This window comes from Notamacropus eugenii, chromosome 1 (genome assembly GCF_028372415.1).
Source record: "Notamacropus eugenii isolate mMacEug1 chromosome 1, mMacEug1.pri_v2, whole genome shotgun sequence".
Classification (NCBI taxonomy): Eukaryota; Metazoa; Chordata; class Mammalia; order Diprotodontia; family Macropodidae; genus Notamacropus; species Notamacropus eugenii.
In genome coordinates, this window is record NC_092872.1 from 486,970,811 (window position 1) to 486,995,097 (window position 24,287).

The 24,287-nt window shown below is 42.1% G+C and overlaps 1 protein-coding gene across 1 annotated transcript in view; it reads left to right on the forward strand.

Annotated features, from left to right (window-relative positions):
- Positions 1-347: 347 nt before the first annotated feature.
- Positions 348-24,287, forward strand: part of RXRA (retinoid X receptor alpha) — a 434,404-nt gene continuing 410,464 nt past the window's right edge. Inside the window, exon 1 of the mRNA XM_072632904.1 lies at positions 348-672. Coding sequence (XP_072489005.1) covers positions 594-672 — 79 coding nt within the window. The 5' untranslated portion in view covers positions 348-593. The remainder of the gene's footprint in view (positions 673-24,287) is intronic.

A 24,287-nucleotide genomic window follows, 5' to 3' on the forward strand; every position in this document is an offset into this window, starting at 1 on the left:
GATGGTTTTCCACTAGGTTGTGACTCCTGGTTTTAGCCCAAGTACAGAGAGGGTGTGTTCCCATCTTTCCAATGCCTGAGAATTACTCATTTAAAATTCATTTCAGTGGACTTTTTATATACCTATTTTATGTCTGTTTATTTAAGTTACTATGGTAGTGTCTCATGAATGATATTTAAGGAGAAACTTGGGCTTTCTAACTCAATTGCTGTAATTTTCCTTTAAAATTTCTCTCCTCCTACCTCCCCTGTCTCCTTTTGGAACAGGAGTCTGGTTGGACTGGACTGGGCTTCAGTTCAGGGGAGGAGAGAGTGCCCAACATGTGATCTGGGAATTGGGAATTTCGGAACAAAATCCCAGCTAAATCTCTCTGTCATGTCTTCATTTTTTCCCCCTTTCCCTCTCCTCTCTCCTTGTTAAAACAACATCTTTGGAGACTTAAACAAATCAGTGGAATGATTTTGTTCCCTTGCCTTTCTCCTGACTTTCTGAAGATCATTTCCCCCTCCCCCCCACCCAAATAATCCCTCCTCTTTCCTTTCCTCCTCTCTTCCCCCTCCCCTTCACCCAACTCCAAGTCAAGGGACCTTCTCATGCCTTCTGTTCGCCCCTACCTGGACCAGGTGCTCCTGAAGGAAAATATGGATAGCTTTTGTCTTGGCTTTGGACTGGGTAAGTTTTGGGTTTTTCTGCTTTTACTGGCTTTCAAATGGACAACTCCATCAGTGCTGCAAAGCAGGATGCACATGGACTACAAACCTGAAGGTTTTCCATGCATCTGTCTCCTATGAATGATACCTAGATAAAATAGCAATGGCACAAGAGTCAGAAGAACTGGGTTCAAATCCCAGACCAGCCCCTTGTAACTGTATCTTTGGGGAAGTCATTTGACTGTCCTTGGGACTTAATTTGATCTTCTGTAAAATGAGAGGGTTGAATTCCATGACCTCTGAGTTTCCTTCTGGATCTAAATCTATGATCCTATGTTATTATTAGGATTCCTAAATGAAAACTTAGGGCAATGGGAATAGGAACAGGAAGGGGGAAATTTAGGGAAGAAGAACAGTGGGGCAGAGCATATTCAGGGCCAGGATGATACTCCCTAGATGGGACTGTAATTTACAAACAATTTTTTGGTAGGCTCTAGGAGCTTTGCACTTTTATACTTTTCCCCTAAAGTTTTGTATTTGTAGGTAAATATTTGCTTCGCATTAGGCAGTACCATAGTCCATTGGTGAACCCATTTTTCTAACTGGTAAAACAAGGCAATGAAATAGTATCTAAACAACCTCCAGGTGGTAGCAGAGCCAGGAAAGACTGCTCCTGTGGTCCAGGCTACAGAAGTCAGAGTCCCTTAGGATTAAAAGCATTCCAAGACGCACAAGGTATGACTAGGTACAGAAGGACCAAAATTGGCCTAAGAGAGCTAGCTCTTCAGCAATATCTTCAAACATGACACATCCAATTTGGAGTATTGCTCCGCAGAACCAGCAAGACATTCAGGTCCGTGCTTTCTCTAGCTTTGTTTCTCCCTCCTCAAGACTACCAAATCCTAACATGAGGCTTGGGGCCTGGAGGGACTTGGAAGGGAAATTTGCAGGAGAACTTGGTCCCCAGACCTAATGTATTTTGCTCCAAACACATTTCCCCTTGATTTTTAAAACCCATGTCTGGATTGCAGAGTCCATCCGTCTGTTTTTAATTTATTCACACTAAACTCATCAGAATGTGCTTGGGTAACCACAGTTTGATGTCACCAAATGCTGCTAAACCTCCTTTTGCCTTTTATCTGAGGAAGAGGAAGCCAGGATTGTGCCAAAAGAAAACAGGATGAGTCAACCCTCACAATCCAAGTTGAAATTGACATCCAAGTCCAAGTGGTCTCAAGATTCAATGTAAGGCATTCCCCAGGCTCATTGGAAGTCCTTTATTAGATATCTCAGGCTTATCAATGCTGCTGGTGAAATTGTACTTGAATAGTGGATAGATGGATAATTTTAAAAAGCAATGATGATGATGATGATATAGCATTTATATAGCACTTACAGGCACTGTGCTAATCTCTTTATAAATATTATCTCATTTGTTCCTGAAAAGAACCCTGGGAAATAGGTGCTGTTATTATCCCTGTTTTATAGTTGAGGAAACTGAGGTAGACTTAAGTTTAAGATTAAGTGACTTGTCCAAGGTCACACAGCTCCTAAGTGTCTAAAGTTGGATTTGAACTTGGGGCTTCCTGACCCCAGACTTGGCACTCTGGCCCAACATAGGTGTTGGCTCTTACCTCCACTATCAGTGTTTTACAGTGGTTCACTGCACTTGGCCAGGGAGTATTCAGTACCAGCTGCAATCAGGCTTCTCTCAGATCTTATAGAATCCAATTCCAATACCAGTTCTGTCCTGTCTGGGGTGTGAGGAAAGGTTATTTTATGGGAGATCATGCATTTTCCTTGCAATGGTACCCTGGGGCATTTGGTGGGTAAACCTGGAGAGCCATAAGCTCCATGTAGGCATCAGGTTAGGGGGTAGACCCCAGGTTGGAAGGTGGTTGCTTCTTTCTTATTATTTATTGTCAGGATGGCAAAAGGCAGATCATGTGAAGGGGGATTGTGGTGGCACATATGAACAAAGTTCAAAAGAATCACCCAGATGATTGAATTGGTGAGGGAAGTAAGCAGAGATTGTCAGGATAGCACATTAAGAGGGAGGTAGCAACTCCAGATCAATGGGCCTACTCAGGGGCTGGGAACCTGCGGCCTCAAGACCACATGTGGCCCTCTACGTCCTCAAGAGTGGCCCTCCAACTTGGATTTAGTCAAAGGGCTACCCTTGAGAACCTAGAGAGCCACATGTGGCCTTGAGGCTGCAGGTTCTTCACACCTGGCTTAGCTCCACCTACCACCATCAACTGAAGGTCTTACAATCAACAGCTATGTTACAGGATGTGCCCAAATCAGTTCTTTCCAAGCGCCAAGACAGATACTTTGCAATGAGCAGCATCGTTTCTATATCTACATATAGGTAAATGAAAACTCAAACACTCTTAAGGCAGCTGTTTGCAGTTCTTGATTGCCAACCTCAATGAAAATGCATGAATACTTTGGCTCTGTCAGCGGATAAGGGTTTACCAGGGAATGAGGTATAAAAAGGTAGGGGTAGGTGTGTTTTACTTGGAAAGGGCATGTTTCAAAGTCCCACAGCTAGGGAGAGTAGGGAAGAGGGAAATTTTGTCAGATGTAACAAAGCCCGAGGCCTGGGACACTGCTCCATGGTCTGATTTCCTGGGGAGAGCCTCTTAGCCTAGATGGGGAAAGTCATCAGTCAGTCCGTTGTTATTTCTTTCAATTCCATTCCCCTACCCCCATTCTTCTTTTGCTTCAGTATGGGCAGCTGCCACGTCTGTCCTGCCCCACCCTCCTTTCTGTTCTTCTGTCAAAAGCTCTTGAGTTGGAGGGAAATAGATCCTGACAGCCTCTGTGCGAGCTTGGGCAATGAACTTGGGTCCCAAAGAAATAACTTTACCCTATGTGTCTGGAGCCAGGAGATCATTAAGAGGAAATGTGAGATCTAGTGAGTCAGAACTGGGACCTGCAGGGGTCGGATATATGTCGTCACTCAAGAAATCCCTTCCCATTCTTACTGTGATTTGGAAACTGATTCTTTGGCTGTATCCTCCTCCCTTCATTGCTTCCCAACCCCAATTTCACTAAACTCTGTGTTTCTTCTCAGGGTGGGCCCCAAGGCAGCTCTCTATTTGTCCTCTGAAGGCTGCACTTTAATAGGAGCCTTGGAGGAGGTGGGGGAGTGATCTGAAGGCCCTCTACAGGCTGTGTCCTGTGAACATCTGTGATGGCATCCTCATAACAAGGAGAATTGTCATGCCTCAAATTCCTGGAGTGCTTTGCCCCTGAAAATTTCCAAATAGCTTGAAGGTGTGGTTCCATGAGTTCACAAAGATCCCCCATTTTACAATTGGGAAAAAAGAGATCTAGAAAGAGTAAGCTATGTGGCCATGGTCCCAAAGCAAGGAAGAAAAAGAACCCAGAGATTGGAGACCTATGCTCCTTCTGCCAGAAGACACTGTGTCTCAATATCTTTGTGAGGTCAGAAAGAAGAAAAGACCTTCTAGCCTGGCCTGAGGGACATGAATCAAATTCTAAATTTCCTGGCTGCAGGAAAGAAAAAGGAGATGCTCATAGTTATCTGAAGCCCCACTAGAGAGGGGAGATTAAAGGGGAGGTTCATGAGTGAAGTTCATTTCCTTTATATCCTGAAATCCAGCTTTACCTCCTAGAAAAGTGAGACTCTTCTGGATTCAGACTCTACCCTCAAAAGAAGATGTCAGCTCAATGCTTCACTGCCCCTCCCCGCAAAGGTGCCTTCTTGTCCGCCCCCCCGCCCGCCTTCTCCACCCAGTGCAGGGGCCAGCTCAGGGGTGGTGAAGAGGGGAATTGGACAGAACATCAACCCATAGTTTTCTGGCCAGACACTTGCAGAATCAAAAGATTGATCGGAATTGGGTCCCAATTCAGAAGAATCTCCATCTCTTCCTTGCCCCAGCCATTATGTCATTTGGGCTGGGCTGGCCAGATACTTAGGCTGAGTCAGTATCTCCCGAAGAGGTGCCATTTGAGGGGTGCTGAAAGGCCCCTTACTTCCAAATATTTCACTCTCCAGGTCTGCTGGAAAACCTAAAATTTCCACAATTTGAACTAAGGCACCAGGTCTCTAAAAAGCCTCTTAAAATGTAAATGTTATTGAGAAAAGGTCATATTGAGGGCAGAGTGGACTGGCTTCACTAGAGCACCCTGTCTCAACTCTTTTCTACAGCCTTCAAGTCAGGGACCAAAGTGCTAATGCCCTACCGCTCTGGTTAGCTACTGACCACTCAGAATTAGGCCCAAGACAAACTGGGTTAGGAGGCCTTGAGAGTCTTCACTAAGAATCAGGGCTGACAGGGGCATGACCCAAGCCAGTCTGAGTCAGAAACCAAGGAGAGTCACGATAGGAATAATCATGGCTAGTATTTATAAAGCACTTTACGTATGTTATCTCATTTGATTCTGAGAACAAGCCTGTGAGGTAGGTGCTATTATTATCCCCATTTTCCAGATGAGGAAACAGGCTGAGACTAAGTGTCTTGCCTGTTCAGTGTCACCAAGCAATTGTCTGATGAGAAAATCAAACCCAAGTCTTCCTAACTCCAAGTCCACTAGTTCAACTAGTGCTCCACTCTGCTTCCTTAGAAGGGAAGAAGGAAGAAGCGGGATCCGAGGAGAACAGGTTGGAAAGTTCTGGCACAGAAGCTGAGTGCTAACAGGTCAATAAATTATGCTGAAGGGACCTTCCTGAGAGATGCAGGGACTTCTGAGAATGGTTGGTTACCTCACTTCACTTTCAGCATACTCTACACATCCCTTAGCTTACAAAAGAGAATATTTAGGATGCTTGAAGCTCTTTTGGCCCTTCCTTACTCATGTTTTAAGCAGGAGTTTGAATCTCTAGCTGCCTTTCCAGCCATCTTCCTAGTTTTCCTCATCTGGGCATAGTACTATTACAGGGATTATTGCAAGAAGGAAGGAAGCGAGGGAAACACGGAGGGAGGAAGGAAGAAAGAAAGGGAGGGAAGAAGGAAGGGACGGAGGGAGGGAGGAAGGAACACATAAAGAAAAGAAGGAAAGAAGAAAGCAAGGAATGAGAAAAGACAGAAGTGAAGAAAGGAAGGAAGAAAAGAAAGAAAGAAAAAGAAAGGGAAGAAAGAAAGAAAATGAGCCTGGTCACAAGCCCCCTTGCAGTCTCTTCCTCTGCCTTCCCCACAGTGCCCAGCATTGCTGGGCACACAGGAGGCTCTCCATAAAAACTAGCTGAATTGATGAATTGATCCCAGTCCCCAGGCAGAAAAGCTTTCTCCACCAGCCCCACAGAACTGAAGCCAGAGAAAGAGAGAAATCAAAGCTGCGTTTGTTTGACTTTGAAAGTGTTCAGTCACACCCCCTGAGAGTGACTCACAGAGTCTCCTGGGAGTCCCCACTAGTTGGAATCTTCCCCAGCAGAAATACTGACTATGGGATTTCCCCAATCCCTCCCAGCCCCACAACCCTGGGGCTGGCATCCCCTTCCCTTCCCTTTCCTCTCTGGAGTGGGAGGGTGCTGCGTGTGGCTCTTCTTTTGGGCTCAGTTTCTGAGGTCCAGATGACTCAGTTTAAGTCAGATCCCCCTTTAGCCCCCAGCAGTTCGCTGTGGGGCTCAGGGGGGTTGGCCCTGGGCCTGCCTGCTTCATTGTTTAGAGATGACGTCCCTGGTAGAAGACCTAGAATGGAGGGGGGTGGGGGAGAGAATCAGGGACTGTTTGCTCTATTTTTATACCTTTGTACCTAGTACAACAGCCCTCGTAAAAAGAGTAGGATAATTCCCATCTCAAAGGGGTGCTATGAGCTTTAATTAATGTTTCCAAGGGGTTTTAAAATCCTCGGATGAAGGACTCCTTATAAATGCTAAGTATTGCCATAAAGGAAAACTGCCATGGGACCGTAAGACTCATTTCAGAGAAGAGCAAACTGCTAATTGTTTGTGGATGTTTGCTTTCTTTTTTGGCCTGGGTGTTTAAATTTCTATGTAATAGGATGGACCATTTCACAGGTTGTTGGAAGCTGCTTTTTGGAGACTGGGCTAATCAGGGGCCCTCAGCTTAGTTCAGCTCAGGTGGGATTTCCTAAAGCATTTTTCAGTTTATACTGAGGCAGGGGGTTGGCACTAGAAGAAATGATCCAGTGAGAAACCCAAGAGATAGCTCGATGGCATGGTGGACAGAATATTGACTTCGAGTCAAGATGACCTGAATTCCAATTCTGCCTCAGACATTTGCCATCTGCCACTTAACCTCTCTCAGCCTCAGTTTCCTTATCTGCAAATTGGGAAGAATAATGATACGTATTACACAGGGTTGTTGTGAGAATCAGATGAAATAACATGCAAAGTGCTAGATAAAACTTAAAGTGCTATACAAATCCTAGCTATCAAAATGACTAAGGCAGCCTTGAAAATTAACTTGAGTCCACAGCAAAGCAGCTGATTCTAATCTCAATAAAAACAGAAAATATAGCTTGCTGTCTTGTCCTCTGCTCTCTGGCCCCATGCCCTGACTCTTAAGCCCTAGAACCTTTTTGGCCAAGCTACCACAGGTCCTTGTATCATGATTGGGGTAGTGTTTGTCCGTCCCTTTTGTTATGTGCTTGATGTGTGTGTTCGTCCTTCGTTGACGAAGAAGACCATGCCATCAGAGAAGTGATGACATGACTTGCACTTGACTTTGTTTTGAGTGAGGGAGGGCTGTGCAGGTCACCAGCCTCATTTCTCCTCCAGAGCCATCTGAATCCAGTGACCAGATATTCATCAGGATGACTGGAGATGACCTATGATGAGGCAATTAGGGTTAAGTGACTTGCCCAAGGTCACACAGCTAGTGAGTGTCAAGTGTCTGAGATGAGATTTGAACTCAGGTCCCCCTGACTCCTGTGCTAGTGCTCTATCCACTGCACCACCTAGCTGCCCTGTTATGTGTTAAGGAAGCCAACGTGGAAGATTGAATTCCCATATTCAGGTCAGTTGAACAACTATTTTCAAATGCAAGGAGACTCAGTTTTCACACATTCCCTAGGGCACACAGAATCCTCACCCTGCCTCAGCTCCAGACCAGGGATCACAAGACCTGGGTTTGAAGGCTGCCTCCACCACTTCATAATTATGCTTTTGGATAACTTGGTGCAGTAGAAAGAGGTTGATTCTAGAGTCAGAGAACCCGAGTTCAAATCTCACTTCTGATGATTACCATCTGTGTGACTGTGGGAAAGATACTTAACATCCTTGGTCTCAGTTTCCTCACCTCTAAATAAAGAGACTGCTGAAGTCCATTCTTGTTCTGAGAGCCTAAGCAGTTATTTGGGCTCTGTAAGCCTCAGTTTCCTTATTTATAAAGTAAAGATAATAAACATGCCTTCTCTATTTGCTTCACAAAGTAGATGTGAGAACCAAATGAGATAACAATAACAACTGAAATTTATGTAGGGTGTCCTCAAAGTCTTGTTGTTGTGGTCTAGTCTTTTTCAGTCACATCTGTCTCTTTGTGACCTTTTTTGGGTTTTCTTTGCAAAGATACTGAAGTGATTTGTCATTTCCTTCTCCAACTCATTTTACAGACGAGGAAACTGAGGCAAACAGGGTCACACAGCTAGTAAGTGTCTGAGGTCAAATTTGAACTCAGGTCCTCCTCACACCAGGTCTGCACACTACCTACTGCACCACCTCTTTAGCTGCCTGAGGTATACAGTACCTTAAGACTTGCAAAGTATTTTGCATGTATTATCCCACTGAAGTCTCATTACTACTCCTGTGAAGCAGGCATTATGGGTATTATTATCATCATTTTACAGGTATTATTTTATTATCACCCCCCCATTTAGTCACTTAACCTTTATGCAGTTACATGGGGGATGATGATGATGATGATGGTGATAGCTGTAAAATGGTGAAAATCGTACTGTCTGAGGTGGGATTTTAGCCCAGGTCTTCCTAACTCTTAATCCACCACTCCTGGAAAAGAATCCTATAAAGCGCTGTGCCAACATAAGAAATGATCAGCTCTAAAATCAAGTGAAAGTGGGCAGCTTCAAAGACTGGAAAGGAGGTAATTGTGAGTAATGACTGGAGCAAGTCTCTGCTTTCCTCTTTCTCCCTCTGCCTGCACTGGATATGTGTCATTGATCCATTTCTTTTCCTTGCTTTTTTTCATTCTTTGTGGGGACCCTTGTCTATAACTAGAGCATTCTCACTGTCTCTAGACTCACCCGTAGGAATACTGGAGGCAACAGGAGGACAGGATGGCAGACAACTGTGACCCATCAAATTGAGGATAGCACTCCCATTGGGAAAAAAAAAATCCCTTGGAGTTACAACTTTATAACCTCTTGGACTTGGAGGACACCCTGCATAAATTTTAGGTGCTATCGTTATCTCATTTGGTTTTCACATCTATGCTGTGAAGTAAATAGAAGAGGTATGCTCGTTATCTCTATTTTATTATTAAGGAAACTGAAGCTTAGGGAGCCCAAATGAGTTCTTAGGCTCTAAAAACAAGAAGGGACTTCAGCAGCCATCTAGTCTAATCTTCTTATAACCTTGACCACATAGCTCTTACTATGAGGGGGAGGTTAGGTAGGTATTATCATACCTATTTTATCAGTTGGGGAGTGGTGAAAAAAAGCTCTAGCTGGGAGTTAGGAAATGTGGCTTACTTCCCTCTCTGAGCCTCAGTTTCCCTATCTGTAACCTAACTAAGTTGGATTAGATGTTCTCTAAGACATTCTTAGGTTCTAGGGTTCCTTCCAGCTCTAAGGGTCTGTGATTCTTCTAAGATCCCATCATGATTTAGTGGGAGAGTTCAAATTAGAACCCAAATCTCCTGGTTCCCAGGTCATAGTTTTCTAGTTTTTTTTTTCATTGAACTTGTTGCCTCTCTCCCTGAAGACAGCCCAATGACCTGAGAGATGAAGGGAAGGCATCAGTATTTATTAAGTGCCTACTACATGCCAGGCACTAAGTGCTTTACAATTATTATTTCATTCAATTCTCCCAATAACCCTGTGAGGTAGGTGCTCCATTTCATAGATAAGAAAACTGAGGCAGACAGAAATTAAGTGATTTGTTCAGAATCACACAATTAGTGTCTGAGACTGGATTTGGTCTCAGCTCTTCCTGACTTCAAACTCAGTGCTCTAGCTGGATGCTGCTCAGTGTGGTGTTCTCTCTCTCTCTCTCTCTCTCTCTCTCTCTCTCTCTCTCTCTCTCTCCCCTCTCTCTCTCTTTCTCTTTTTCCTCCCCCCTCCCTCTTCCCTTCCTTTCTCTCCCCTTTCTCTCTCTCTCCCCTTCCTCTCTCCTCCTTTCTCTCTCCCCTCCTCTCTCTACCTCATTTTATAGATAATAAATTTTGCACTTTCTTTAGCACTGTAGCCACCCCTCCCAACACCTACTTCTCTAGGTACTACATATCTGGAAAATCATTCATGTCCATAAAATTTCCCCTCCTCAAAGCTGAATTGATGTTATAGCACCATGAAAAGGGAGGTTTTCATCAAGCTAGCTAGACCTGATTACCACACTTTGCTTTCATGATCTTATGGCTTTGAGATCCAATCAGGATCTGACTTAAGATTCAATCAGAATCATCCTCCCCACAGTTATTGTTGTTATTGGCCAGCTGTTTCAGTTGTGTCCAGCTTCCTGATCCCATTTGGGGTTTTCTTGGCAAAGATATTGGAGTGGTTTGCCATTTCCTTTTCCTGCTCATTTTTCAGATGAGGAAAGTGAGGCAAACAGGGTTAAATGACTTGCCCAGGGTCACACAACTAGTAAGTGTCTGAAGCCAGATTTGAACTCATGAAGATGAGTCTTCCTGACTCCAGGCCCGGTGCCCTATGCACTGTACCACCTAATTGCCTTTTACATATACACATATACATATGTAAGCATACTTCCATATATATTATGTATATGTACATATACATACACATACATAGCTCTCTGCTCTTATCTCTCCTAATTATGGTAATCCCTGCTAGGTTTCTTCACTTTGTGCTCTCTAGTGCTTCTAGCTGCCTCTGCTAAGGGCTCATTATTGACTGAGAGCTGAAAACAGTAATGAGATTAGATGATCCCATATTGTGGGGCCTTCTAGGGAGGGGGAGTATATGAGGACAGCAGGCCCTTTCCTCTGATTCATCCTGTGAATCAGAAGCGCTGAGCTCTGATCACACTGTTGATAGGAGCTTTCATGAACATAGATACCACCCACTGTGGAAACCCCCCTACTAGAACTAACATAATTTGGCACTTGAGGCTATAGTTGGAGGAGGAGCCAAACCAGGGAGCCAAGGAGTTAGGCAGGGAGGTTGCATGAGGGAGACAGAGAGAAAGAGAGAGGTAGAATGAGAGAGACAGAGACAGAGATTGAGAAAGAGACAGACAGACGGATAGATAGACAGAGCATTTATCACACTTATATAGATGCCAAGACATTATGCTAAGTCCTGGAAATGCAAATACAAACAAAAATGTTTTCCCTTACTTTGAGGAGCTTACATTCTACTTGAAGAAGATAATACATAAAAGGAAGTTGGAAGTGTGGGGAGCAAAGGGAACTAGCACAGGGACAAGGTGGAAAAGTCTGTAGAGAGAACCATAAGCAGAACTGGGAAAAAAAGTGTGTTCTAAGTGGTCAGAGAAGGCTTGGTGAAAAAGATGCAATTTGAGTTGGATCTTGAGGAATGGGTAGTATTTGGAAGGAAAGAGAGAAAGAAGGAGGAAATTCTAGGTGGAAAAAGACATGAACAAATGTCCAGGGGGTAATTTTAAGTATGATTTGTGAATTTATCATATCTTATAACCTGAGAAACATCTTGAGGCCTGCATTCTCTGGGAATAAAGAACTCCTAGTCTCTTCATCTCCCTGGGTCTCAGTTTCCCCGTCCATAAAATGTAGGAGTTGAAGTAGATAATCTTCTAAGCTCCTCTTCAGGTTTGATACACTAAGACTCTATCTACAAAGGTTAAAAAAAAACAAGGGAAAGAAACATCTGAGCAACCAATCTTAAGAAAGGAGCTATCCATGGTTCTGAGGTAGCCAGGCCAACTTTGAACATTCTGACTTTCACCTGTCAAACTTGTCTGTTACCTGTTTCTCATTTCCTCTCTGCAGCTTCAATGACCTGGTCAGGCCACTTTTTTTTTCTTATTGGTTGATAATCACTTCCTCAAAACTTATTAGCCCTAACCTTCTTGGAATTGATTGTTGCTTTGTCTCTACTGCCATCTGAAAGTCTATTCCTCATTAAGAGCTAAGATTCCTGGTTCCCTAGTGTGGACACCTGGAGAATCTACCACAAAGGCAAATTGGTCTGCCCAGGCTACCTTAGATGTCTTTTCCCATGCTACTAAGGTAAATTTCTGCAACTTGTTAGATTTTCTCAAAATAGCTCAGGTCTCTTTCTGAAGAAGCTGTAGAGATGGGAAAGGAGAGCACTGTTCCTGGAGCTCTGACAAGCAAGTGTTAGACTCAGGTCACTGTAAAACCCAAAAGATCTGCTAACGTTGCCCTGTTGCTCTTTCATTTTGCAAAGACCTCTACAGTCTGCTTCTATGGCTTCTCCCTACACATGCAACCTTGAGGATATCACCTTCAAATGAAGAGAACTCTTCTGTAATATGTATTGTTTTGTTGGGAAGAAAAAACCCATCAAAATCCAAAATTTCTTCTACCAAGTTGATTGAAAAGATAAAGTGGAGCAAAGCCTTCTTCTTTTCTAAAAAGGAGGTGGTATTTATAGTGTTAATTAAAATATCAGTCTAAGCAATAAAAAAATAGAAAATATTTGTCTTCCACAAGGGCTAGAAGAGTGTTCTGTAGCTTTATCAGAATGCCTTCAGCATTAATAGCTTTTAATTGAACATCATCCACTATAAGTCATCTCTCTAGTTAGTGTCCAGTTTAGTATCCCAGAGGTATGGTATGGTGGAAAGAACAGTGGGTTTGAAGTTGAATGATCTTTAAGTCCCAGGTCTGCCACATTCTATCTGAGTTATTCTAAGCAAGTCACTTTATCCTTGAGTCTCAATTTCTTTTCTGCCAAATGAGGGAAATGGACTACATGATTCCTAGGGCTCTTTTCAGCTCCAAAGCTACTTGGCTGTCCTCAAAGGCAATTATTCCTAATCTCAGTTCTCTCATCTTTCTGGCCCCAGTCCCAGGCAATAGTAGAACTCAGTTGTAGCTAACTGCTGGTTACCATGAAATCTTTGATTACCAGACCACTGCCTTGTCCTTACCTCTTACTCCAGTACATTCCTTACATTCCTTAACCTGAGTCTAACCTGAAGTTTACTCATTATGCCTCAATCTGACATCCCTAAACCAGTCACAGAATAAAATATTTGATCTATAAGGAACTTTAGACACAATCCAATTCAACTTCCTGCCCTCCCCCAACTCTATTTTACAGGTGAGGAAATTATTTCTCAGTAAGATTGATTGACTGAGCCAACATTACATGGCTAGCAAGTTACAGAGTCAGGATGTAGACCCATCCCTCCTGATTCCCTATCCAGTTCCATCCAACCCAGGAAGGCTTCCCTACTCGTTTTCATTCTATCATGTTGGTAAATTCTCTGAGTATTTTTTGACACATTTGACAAGTACGCATGGGGAATTATATATATTTGGCACATCCTAATCTTACTAGTCAACTGAAGGGGTGGGATGGGAGTGTTGGTCAGAGAGGGCATTGCCAGGAACTGGAAGGAACATTCAGTTTGGGAAGATTGCAACAATGGGGAAGAGATAATTTGGAGAGGGGTAAGATGAGAGAGGGCTTGGAGGAGGAACACAAGCAGTTCAGACTTGTAAAGCAAACTCCCCTTTCCTGGAGAAAATGTCCTTGGGGTGTTAGGCTGCTTGAGTGAACAACATTTCAGGGATTGGAGTGTCAGCTAATCGGAAACAGATTAAATGTCCTGCACATACTGATGGAATTAAATCTTAATAGTCCATGTGCCCAATCAAAGGCATCTGGATTCGAATAATGGAAACATGCCTCCAAAGTGCTTTCAGGTCTTCAACAACTTCCCCCTAAACCTAGCCTGGACTGCTTCTTGCTAATTAAAACTACAGCAAGGACTGAGAACCCCAAGTAGCTGGATTGGCATCTTCCAAAAGTAAGTAAATAAAAGTATTCGATGCCTGCTGCTCATGAAGAAGTTGACACAAATTATGTTTGCTCATTGAGTGGAAGAGAATTTTGTAAATTTAATTATAATTTAAGTATAAAATATGTCACATCTGTAGGAGTGGTGTGTCTAGTATGTAATTACTTCACAGTGCTATCTAAACGTGACACTTTGCAGAGCCTCAATGTGCAGTGGGAGATTAATTTATGGGGCAGTAATAGGCTAAAACAGTATTTAAAGTAATTCTGTCCAATGCCAATGAAGAAAAAATTGCAATAATAATTATTTAGCTATTCATTTTATTACTTTTCAGCTTCTGCTCTATTGTTCTGCCCCCATTCTCTCATTTGTGCCATTCAACAGCATGTCTGGTGGCCAGCCCCCAGCCCGCTCTGCTGGCCCCTCTGCCATATGTATTCCTCTATTAACAGATGCATGGCTCTCCTTTCATCCCTAATTTGGCAGCAACGTCACCCGATAAAGCATCAGTGCTGTGGTTTGGAGTCGGGAGAGCAGGGAAGATGAAAACCCCAGCTCAAACCGATCCTCATTAACTGAGTTAAAGCAGAATTTATTGGCCACTCAGGATCGTGAAGAATCCATTTCACCACCAGGGCTGGGGTTGCCAGAGAAAATCATTTTGTCCCCTCCAAGACCCACAGTCTTCTGGAAGGTTTGTGATAGGAAAGAGCAGGCAAAAACAGAGTATTGGAGGGTGGGGGAAGTATGGAGAGTGAGCACATTAACCTCAGAGAAGGTAACTTTTTATTTTTATGGCCCTACTCTGCCCAGAATCAGCAGCAGTAGGAAGATAATAGTCACTGTCTTCTCAGGAAATCCATGTATAATTGCATAAAACCTTCACACCTCTAGCAGGAGATCATCAGTCATTGGGCTTGGATTTTTTTTAAGGTCTCAATTATGAGGGGTGGAAATGGTTCTAAGTACACAGGCTTTCAAACTTAGGAACAAAAGGGATGGGAGTAAGGCCTTGGAACTGAGGGGCTGCTGTGATCTTTTCCATTACATCTTACACTATTTGTGGGGAACAGATATTTAACCAGCTGCTGGAATAACGTAAGCCTTACCATGAGTTCTTGCTAAGCCTCTAGCCAGTCTGAACTGGTCACTGGTGAGCTAGCTTTAGAGGTAGTAAGGTGGCACAGTAGATAGAGCTCTGGGCCTAGAGGCAGAAGACCTGAGTTCATATCAGACTTTGCACACTTAGTAGCTGGGGGACCCTGTGCAAGTCACTTAGCCTATTTTTGCATTAATTTCCTCAGCTGTAAAATGGGGACAACATTAGAACTTATATCACGGGGTTGTTGTGAGAATCAAATGAGATGATATTTGTAAAAGCTTAGCACAGTGCCCAGCATATAGTAGGTGCATAATAAGTGTTTGTTGCCTTCTACCACCCATTCCCCTTTAAAGACCAAGCTCTCCCTGATTCTCATGGTGCCTTCCTGTAACCTGAGTGTGAAGGTAGAAGGAGAGATTTGGGACCGGGCATTATAAATAAACTCCAAGGATTTCTTGAATCTATACTTGATTGAAGAAAAAGTTCATAGTGGGCTCAGTGCTGGCATACAATTGTCACACTGACCCATCTTTTGTGAAGTTCATAGTATAGTGTTTGGGAGAATGTGTGAGTGAATGAACTTCTAAGGCAGGTTCTGGGAAACTTGCCCCAGCTTAGTTGTGGTCACCTCAGGTTTCGTCCTTCTTTGATATCATGTGCCACCCTAACTGTTGAATACCTGGAGAAGATTATCAAGAATCAGTATAATGTGACTAATTGTACTGACTTGAGAATCTACTTGTTGATGGGCTTTGTCCTCTTAGGAATCACAGGGGTTGTCTGAATAGGTACAACAAGTGCTGAAGATCTGGCCTAAGATTTGTGACAATCACTAGAAAAGGTGACTGATGGGTCCCGTCTTTTATGAAGAGGGGACTCCCAAAGAAGATGGACAGAGCTTTTATCTCTTCTCAGTCCACAGACAGGTGGCTCTGAGATCTTAGGAACAGACTCTAACATGAAACACTGAAGAAGCTGGCACACATATGGTCATCCTCTTTGGAACACTGGTCATCGAGTCCCATCAATTCTTTTTTGCTGTGGGTCTCAGTGGTGATAACGATATTTACAGTATGATCTTCACAGAGTTTGTTGTGAACAAAAGTGCCTCTTTAACAGAGAAGTGCTATGTAAACATAAGCAATCATTCCTATTAGATTAATAGTAACAATCATAAAAAACAATCAATAATTTGTAATAGTAGTCGTAGTTATCCTCATTGACATTGCAGTGGTCTTTGTTATCATCACTGTCATTCTCATTCTGGGGGGAGGTTAGCTATTTACTACTGGAATAAGTCCTGGTGAAGAGCTGAGCAGACATGGCGAAGCATGCTTCACTCCTCTGTGACCAGCCTGGCTGCAGAACACCAGCCTTCATCTTGACTAGAAGTCAGAATGAGGGTAAGTATGTCTGCTCTGCTGGTGACAGCGCCCACACCCTTCACACTTTGAACTAGGCCTTGAAGGATTCAGCTAAGCAGAAAAGAAAAAAGATGCCAGTTGGGGTAAGGACAGTAAGCTACACAAATATTTAGAGAAGAGAACGTATAGAGTGTGCCTGGGGAACAGGGGATAAACCACTGGTTGGATTGATAAGTTCATATAGGGGAGCAGTAGAAGATGAGACGGAAAGATAGATTGGGTAGAGATTGTGGGGGGCATTGAATCGAGGTTTGATGATCAAAGCAACATTACCTTTGCTACAGGGGAGGGCATAACTATCTACCACCCTACGACTTTACTTCATCTCCCTATGACTCTGAGTCCAAGACTGGCTAGGCTATAGTTCCTGTCCCTGACCACCACTCCTCACTCCCTCATACCCCTCTGGGTCAGTCCCATCCCTCTGTTACCTTGTCCCTCTCTCCTCTACCCTTTCATTGTGCACCACCTTGAGAAATTACAGTATATACATTTAATATTTACTTACATGTGCACATCTCCCTGAAAGAATGCAAATTCTTTGAGGCAGGGACCGTTTCACCATTCTTATCTTTGTATCCTAAGCATAACACCTAGTCCAGTGTCTGACACAGAGTAGTTTCTCCCCTTGCCATCACTCTATTTCAGGCCCAGATTATTGCAAGTTCCTTCACGGGCCTCCCAGCTGTTCTCCAGTTGTTCTCTCAAATCATTTGTAGCTACCATTCCATCAAACCTTATAAGACATTGCTTTCATCAAGCTTCAGTTTGGCCTTCAATACTCAACATAATCTCTACCCAGTCTTTCTGTCTCATCTTCTACTGTTCCCCTTTGTGAACCAGTGGTTTATCCCCTGTTCCCCAGGCACACCCTATACATTCTCTTCTCTGAACATTTGTGTATCTTATTGTTCCTACCCCAAATGGCATCTCTTTTTCTTCTCAGCTTAGGAATCCTTCAAGACCTAGTTCAATTCCACAGCTCAAAGCCAAAAGTGTCACCAGGAGAAAGGTTATCCAGTACTGGTCGGACAAAGAAAACATGAGTTATGGTAGTTGGCCACTCCCTTCTGAGGCACACTGGGGAAGCCATATATTGACCTGACATGAGAGGCTAGGAGGAAAACTGTTTTCCTGAGGTGTCTAGCACACAGGAAGACATAGAGAGGCTCCCGAGACTTGTCAACACTAAATGACCTCTATCTCTTTCTTTTTGTTCATGTGGGGGCAAATGGTACTCTCCAAAGAAATCTATAACAGATTTTGGAAGATTTAAGTCCTACAGAGGAGACTGAAGACCTTGGGGCATGGGTGGTGTTTTCGATGCTGCTGTTGATTAAGTATAGGGGTCTCCAAGAGGTAAAGCAGATTTTGCAAGTGAACAGCTGGTTAAGAAGATGGTGTCTGAGAAGGGGATTTAGATTTCATGATGACAGCTTAAGACAGAAGAACGATGAAATATTGACCAGGGATCAAGTGTACCTACTTCAAGATGGTAAAAATATATTTATGTGGAGACACATGCATAGAGTCCATAGAACACACCCAGCTCACATTATATCCACATTTAGACTGTGGCAGACTTGGGGATCTGATCAAAAAAGCTATAAAATGAAGAGATGGGGGGAGGAAAATTTCACTTATATCTGTCAGGTCAGACACCTCAGAGGGAAGCAGGTTCAGCATAAGAAGGCTGTCCTTGGAGTGGACCAGTAATTCACAGAGATGATATGCAAAAAGGACAGCAATAAACCATATGCTGAAATAGAAATAAATAGGAACTCCAGGAAGAAGTAAACACAATATCTTATAGTTTGTCAAAGATAAAATTTGATCTTGGACATAGATTTTGGAATGAAAGAAAAAATTTTTGAAGCACTTACTATAGAAAAGGAAGACAGTTCTTGTTCTCAAAGAGCTCACATTCTAATGGGGGAAAGAAGACATGTAAAGGTTCTAGGTCAGATGGAAATCTCCCATAGTCCTTGGGGTGCAGTGACTCAACAGATGGTAATGCATCTTTTTAATGTCATTTCCACTGATGAAATCATGTCAGTTTTTCATTTGGAACCATTTGATAATTCTAGAGACCTTTATAGAGAAAACTTTCCCATGTGGCTACATCATCCACAACAGAAATTTTGGCCCTATTTCCACGTAATTACCTCCTCAGGTAATATTCTGGGAAGGCAGTTAGGAAGCAGAATCAGTGGCCTAAGGAATGCTGACCCTCTCAGGGCTCTTGAGCTTACCCACCCTTTAGTAGTAGCTGATCAATAGTCAGTGCTGGTGGTGGGAAGGAAGATGAACCCCTTCTCCATAGGATTTGTTCCCCTCAATGATGGCTGTAGGTGGTCTTGAGGAAAATGTCATTCCCAAGTCTTTCAGGTTTAATCCCTAAAAATAGGTTCCCCAAATGGGCTATACCACACCCTGGAGAGTGCTGGACTGATCCAGGGGAGCAGTAGTAGCCTCAGGTACAGTTAGGGGGCATTAAATAAAAATAAGGGAGCATTGCAAGCATAAGGAAAGAAGAGAATTTTGAAAAACTATTCACCCATATTTCATCTGTTATGTAACTGAATTAAAGTCATAGTGATTACATTATTTTCCAAATAAACACACAAAATACAAATTATAACTGACCCGTGTTGAAGTCTGCTGAGAGGTTTTAACAAGCAAGTGTTGGCAGGCGAGAGTGTCACACATTGTTGGTAAGTCCAGCAGGCATCACCAGGAATATGTGCTTGTAATGACTTGTTTACAATATGATACTACATGATGCAACATTGAGTCATCAAAATTTCAATGCAGGGAAAGCCTCACAAATTTACAATAAATTATGAAATTTGAGATACATCATTTTAAAAAATATATTTTGTATATATTGTTAAATGATGTAAATTTTTTAAAAATGGTTAAAGGGTTAAAGAAAGTAGATTTCCAGGGGGGTGCTGAGTAATTTTTTTTGAAAAGGGGGCAATAGGCCAAATAAGTTTGGGAACCTCAGGTTTAGGGTCTTAATCTATCTTCACTAGTGTGTGGGAGGAAGTTGTGGTCAAGGTGATAATGGTAGCTTGACTTTCCTGGAATGGACTCTTTCCTGTCTCTCTCAGGGTGCTCTAATGCTTTGATTAGGCTAACTTGCTTGCCGTATAGGAAAGCTACATTTAATGACAAGAGAAGCAATGATAATAGCTAATTCTAATAGAGTGCTTTCAAGTTTTCAAAGCACCTTGCAAATATTGTCTCCTTTCAAAGAGTTCAGAGAAAAATAGTTAGATCCCATGCTATAATTCCACAGAGGAACTTGGCTCAAGAAGAATGGAAATCTCTCAAAAATGAAATTCTGATGATAAAAACACAGGCAATCCAAGGAGGAAGAAAAGAGTGCTAAGAGATGAAAGTAGTTTCACAGGGAAGTCACTGACTGTCTTAAATATTTTTAATTAAATTTTTTTCCCAAATATCAAGTTTTTTTTTCTTTCACCACTTCATTCTTTCCCCTAGGGGAAAAAAAGAATAACAAAACCCTTATAATAAATAAGCATAGTCAAACAAAACAAATCTCCATATTGGCCAAGTCCAAAACCGTGTGTCTTGTTCTGCATGTTAATTCATTGCCTCTCTTTTAGAAAGTGGTTAGCATTCCTCGCCGTCAGTTCTCTGGAATCATGGTTGATCATTTGCATTAATCAGAGCTCTTAAGTATTCCAAAATCATTCATTTTAAAATATGCAAATCAATAGTTTGTGTTGCAGTATAAATCATTCTCCTAGTTATGCTTACTTCCCTCTGCATCAGTTCATACAAGTCTACCCAGGTTTTTCTCAGATCATCTCTTTTTTCATTTTTTTATAGCACCTTAGTACTCTATTATATACATGTACCATAATTTACTCTAAAGGATTGGGCCAAGCAATTTACACAGGAAAAACCAAGTGGATGCTGACCGTATATATCCCAGACTATGAAATATAGTTAGATGGGCAGCCCATTTAAGTTGATCCGTCCAGCACATACATCGATCTTGAACAGGCACTAAAGAGGAGTAATAAACTGAGTAAGAACTGACAAGGAGGGCGTGAACGGGCAGGATTGCATTTGGGAAACTGAAATGCTTTCAATAACCTCAAATTGCTCCCTATTGCAAAGGTGTCTTTTTGATGTCAATATTCTTATGGAATCTTGAATCACTATATCTCAAAAGAATCTAAATTGCAGGTGACCTGAATAACAATAAAAAGATAACTGTTAGAAAGGAGACTGAAGCATATAGATAACAATAACTTGGGTAGAAGTGGCAGAAAAGTCTTAGGAAAATTTTTTTTTACAAAACTTTCAAGCTCTTTACAAAAGTATTAAATGTATTTAATCTTTACAAAAGTATTAAATTATTATTAAAGTGAAAGAAATCAGGAAGTACAAGTATGATCAGAAAATAAGCTTGAAAGTTGTAAGGTTTTAAAATGATAAAATATCTAGAGGGAGGCCTCCAGTCAGTGCATGAGTAGATTCTTTTTGGAATATTTACAGAAGGACATGGAAATGATGAAGAAGTTGGGAAAGATTCCAATTTGCAGTGGTGAAAAGGATGCCCACATCAGAAATCACAGAATTATGAAGCATAGAAGTCCATATGGAAGGTGGAAGCAAGGGCTTCCAACTCAGAATGAATAAGAACAAATGGTAGGATGGCTTAAGAATGATGACAGGACCAACAAATGTTGAAATGAGCTGAAGTTGGCCATGAATGCTAAGGAAAACAAAAAGGACATTTTCAGTCAGTTTTGGAGCAAGAGGAAGGTTATTTCTTTTGAGAGGAAAGGACGATGGTGACCGGGGATGAAGAAGAAGTCAAACTACTCAACTCTTTTTTTTTCTCTTATTTTCTCTTGCAAAAACAAAGATCTTAAAATTGGGAATAGTGACACAAAATGAATAATAGGGAGCTGAAAATTAAGATAAATGATGAGATGTTAAGAGATAACGTGCATCCCGGTGGGTCTAAGGGCTGAGTCACAGTTAATATTTTCTTTTTAAAGCCATGAATATCAGTGGTATCATATGATTACAAATGGACAAACATTCTTATTTTCAAAAAAAAGAGAAAAGGCAATTTTTCATAACAAGACGAAGAGCTTGATTTTGATTCCTGGAACGATTCTGGAATGAATTATTAGGGGAGTGGTTTGTGAGCATTTAAAGAAGGAAATAATAGCCAGTAGAGCTTCATCCAGAACAGGTCATGGCAGTCTAACCTCAGGTATTTGTTATGGGGTTTCTATATTGGTAGTTTCAAAGGATGCCACAGGCATAGTTTGGCTAGATTTCAGCAAGACATTTTACACGATCTCTTCTGTTATCTTTGTGGACAAGATGTGATGATGTAAGCCAGATAAATAAGAGCTGGTTGAATTACTAGTCCCCCCTCCCCCAAAGTAGTGATTAATGGATCCATTTCAACCTAGAGGGAACTCTCCAGGGGACTGACCTAGGGCTTCAACCTTGGATCTATACTGTACAATACTGTTATCAATGATGTGGATGAAGGCAGAAATGTCACATTTATCTACATTGCAGATGACACAGAATTTGGACAGTCAGCTAACATGGTAAATGATTGTCAGGATTCACAAGGATCTTGAAAGGCTAGAAGGATGAGCTTAATCTAAGATAAAATTCAGTAGGGATTCCCCTCCCTGAAAGACTTCAAGTGGAAGTTGGCCAGCTCCTGAACCATAGCTAGAAGTCTTGTGCTCTAAGCAAATTCAGTTGGAGATTACAAACCAAACATCATCACCACCCTCTAGCAGAAGGCATCACAATATGATTCCAAATAACCTATCATTTAATTCCCCAGTCAAATCTTAGAAGAAAAAAAAAATGTTACTGAAGCTAACAGAGCTGTATATAAAATCTTCAGCTAATGTCATGTCCTCTTAAGCAGGATAGAGCATCATTCTGTTCTTTGTTCTCAGGTCCCAGACTTCTCCACCTATGATTTGTCCTGGCTGCAAAGCTCAAAAATGGGGACAGTGAGGGAAGCTGTGCTCTAGGAGAGGGCTACCACAGCAACAGGACCCTTGGACCACTGATGAGAGGAAGTATCATTTCAGGTCTGCAGCCTGGAGGCAAAACTTCAGTCATGTCCTGTTTAAGTAGTTAAGGCTCTGGGTTCCTGTTAAGATATAGATGGGACTACGTATGCTACCTTTGAAGTCCCTTTCACTTTTTAAATATTATTCTGAGAAATCTCACCTCCTCCAAAAAACTCCCCTGACCGCTCCAACCTGTAGAAATTCTCTATAGCCTTCCTAGGAGTCAGCTAAATTAGGACCACTCACTACAGTAATCAGAATAAGGTCTTTTTGTGTTCAAGGAGTTTTAAAAATGAGGATCAGTTTCTCCCTTGTTGTTGTTCGGTTGTTTCGCTTATGTCTGAATCTTTTTGACCCCATTAGAGGTTTTCTTGGCAGAGATACTAGAGTGCTTTGCCATTTCCTTCTCCAGCTCATTTTATAGATGAGGAAATGGAGGCAAACAGGGTTAAGTGACTTGCTCAGGGTCACACAGCTAGTAAGTGTCTGAGGCCAGATTTGAACTCAGATCTTCATGACTCCAGGTCTGGCCTTGCACCACCTACCTGTCCCTATCAGTTTCTTCTACTCTCTTCAATTTCTTCATTTGGTGACTAATGCCTCTCTAAGTGAATGATTATATGGTAACTCAGCAGTGTGCACTTGAGAGAGGAAAGGGAAATGAACTCGCAATACTCACTTGTCCCAAAGAACTCCAGTGAGATGAAGATGGGAATGAGACTGGTTGTTTCAGCTGTTCCTGAATGGGGATGATAGTGTGGCACCTTCAAAAATGGCTTCTCCACTGTCCCTTTTTGTTGTACAGAAAAAGTCGCATCTCTGACATCTTAGAGATCCTCCTTTCTTTTCAGGGTTTCAGGATAGTGATTGTCGGAGAACAAGGTATCATCTGCTATTTCTCTATCCACATCTATGCTCTGGGAGCAGTCATTAGTTGAGGGGCAAGGGAACATGAGATAGGAATGTTTCTCTGTTTATTTAAGGTGAGCTAACAAGGAGAACATGAAGGTCTATGATACCAGATGGAAACTCATAAAATTATTAGAAAAAAGAGAGGGAGATGTTTTAAGATGATTTTAGAGGTGAAAGCAATCAAAAATAAATACTTCCTGAGTTCTAGTTAGTGGATAGACTTTCTCCCCAGGAAGTTCTGCCTATTAAATTGTCTAACAAGTACCACAAGGTTGACTTTGGGTTTTTCTCAGTGAGGATTAGAGATCTTTTGGAGACTTTCTCCCTCAGACTCTACATATCAGTGAATGGTAACTAAGGGAAGGGAAAATAAATTTCACACACACAAAAGATCCTAAGGAGGCGGGGAGAGTTCTTAATGACTAATATAGCTATGTATAAATGTGTATGCACATATACACTCCATATTAATCCATATCAATTAACTTCCATTCCTTAGAGCGACAGAGGGTAGCACTTTCAGTTACAGATTCTAAGAAGCAAACACATTCTTATCCACAGCATAGCAAAGGGCCAGAGAAACCACAAACCAGACACCATGAAATGAATAGTGGCAGGCATAGTTAAAAAGTCCCTATAACAACAACAACTCATTGGCAACTGTGACTTTGTATTGTTGGTGAGTTTTTCATGCACGTGTGCCTTGTCACTCCAGTGGATTGTGGGGGCGGAGATTATGTCTCATAGTGCCCCATAGTGCTCATAACATAATAGTTCTCAGTAAAGGCTTGAATGAATGATTTTGTAGACTGGAATTAGAGACTACAAAAAACAGTAATACGGAAAAGAATGTGATTCTGTGGGAGGTCTCAGAGAGCAAACCTGAGATCTGCCCCTTTCCATTCCCTACAGGCTGGCTTACCCCAGAATAAACTGTCAGCATGACTGAGCTTTGGTGGGGGTGGCTGGTACAGAATTGCTGCAGAATCCCAGAAG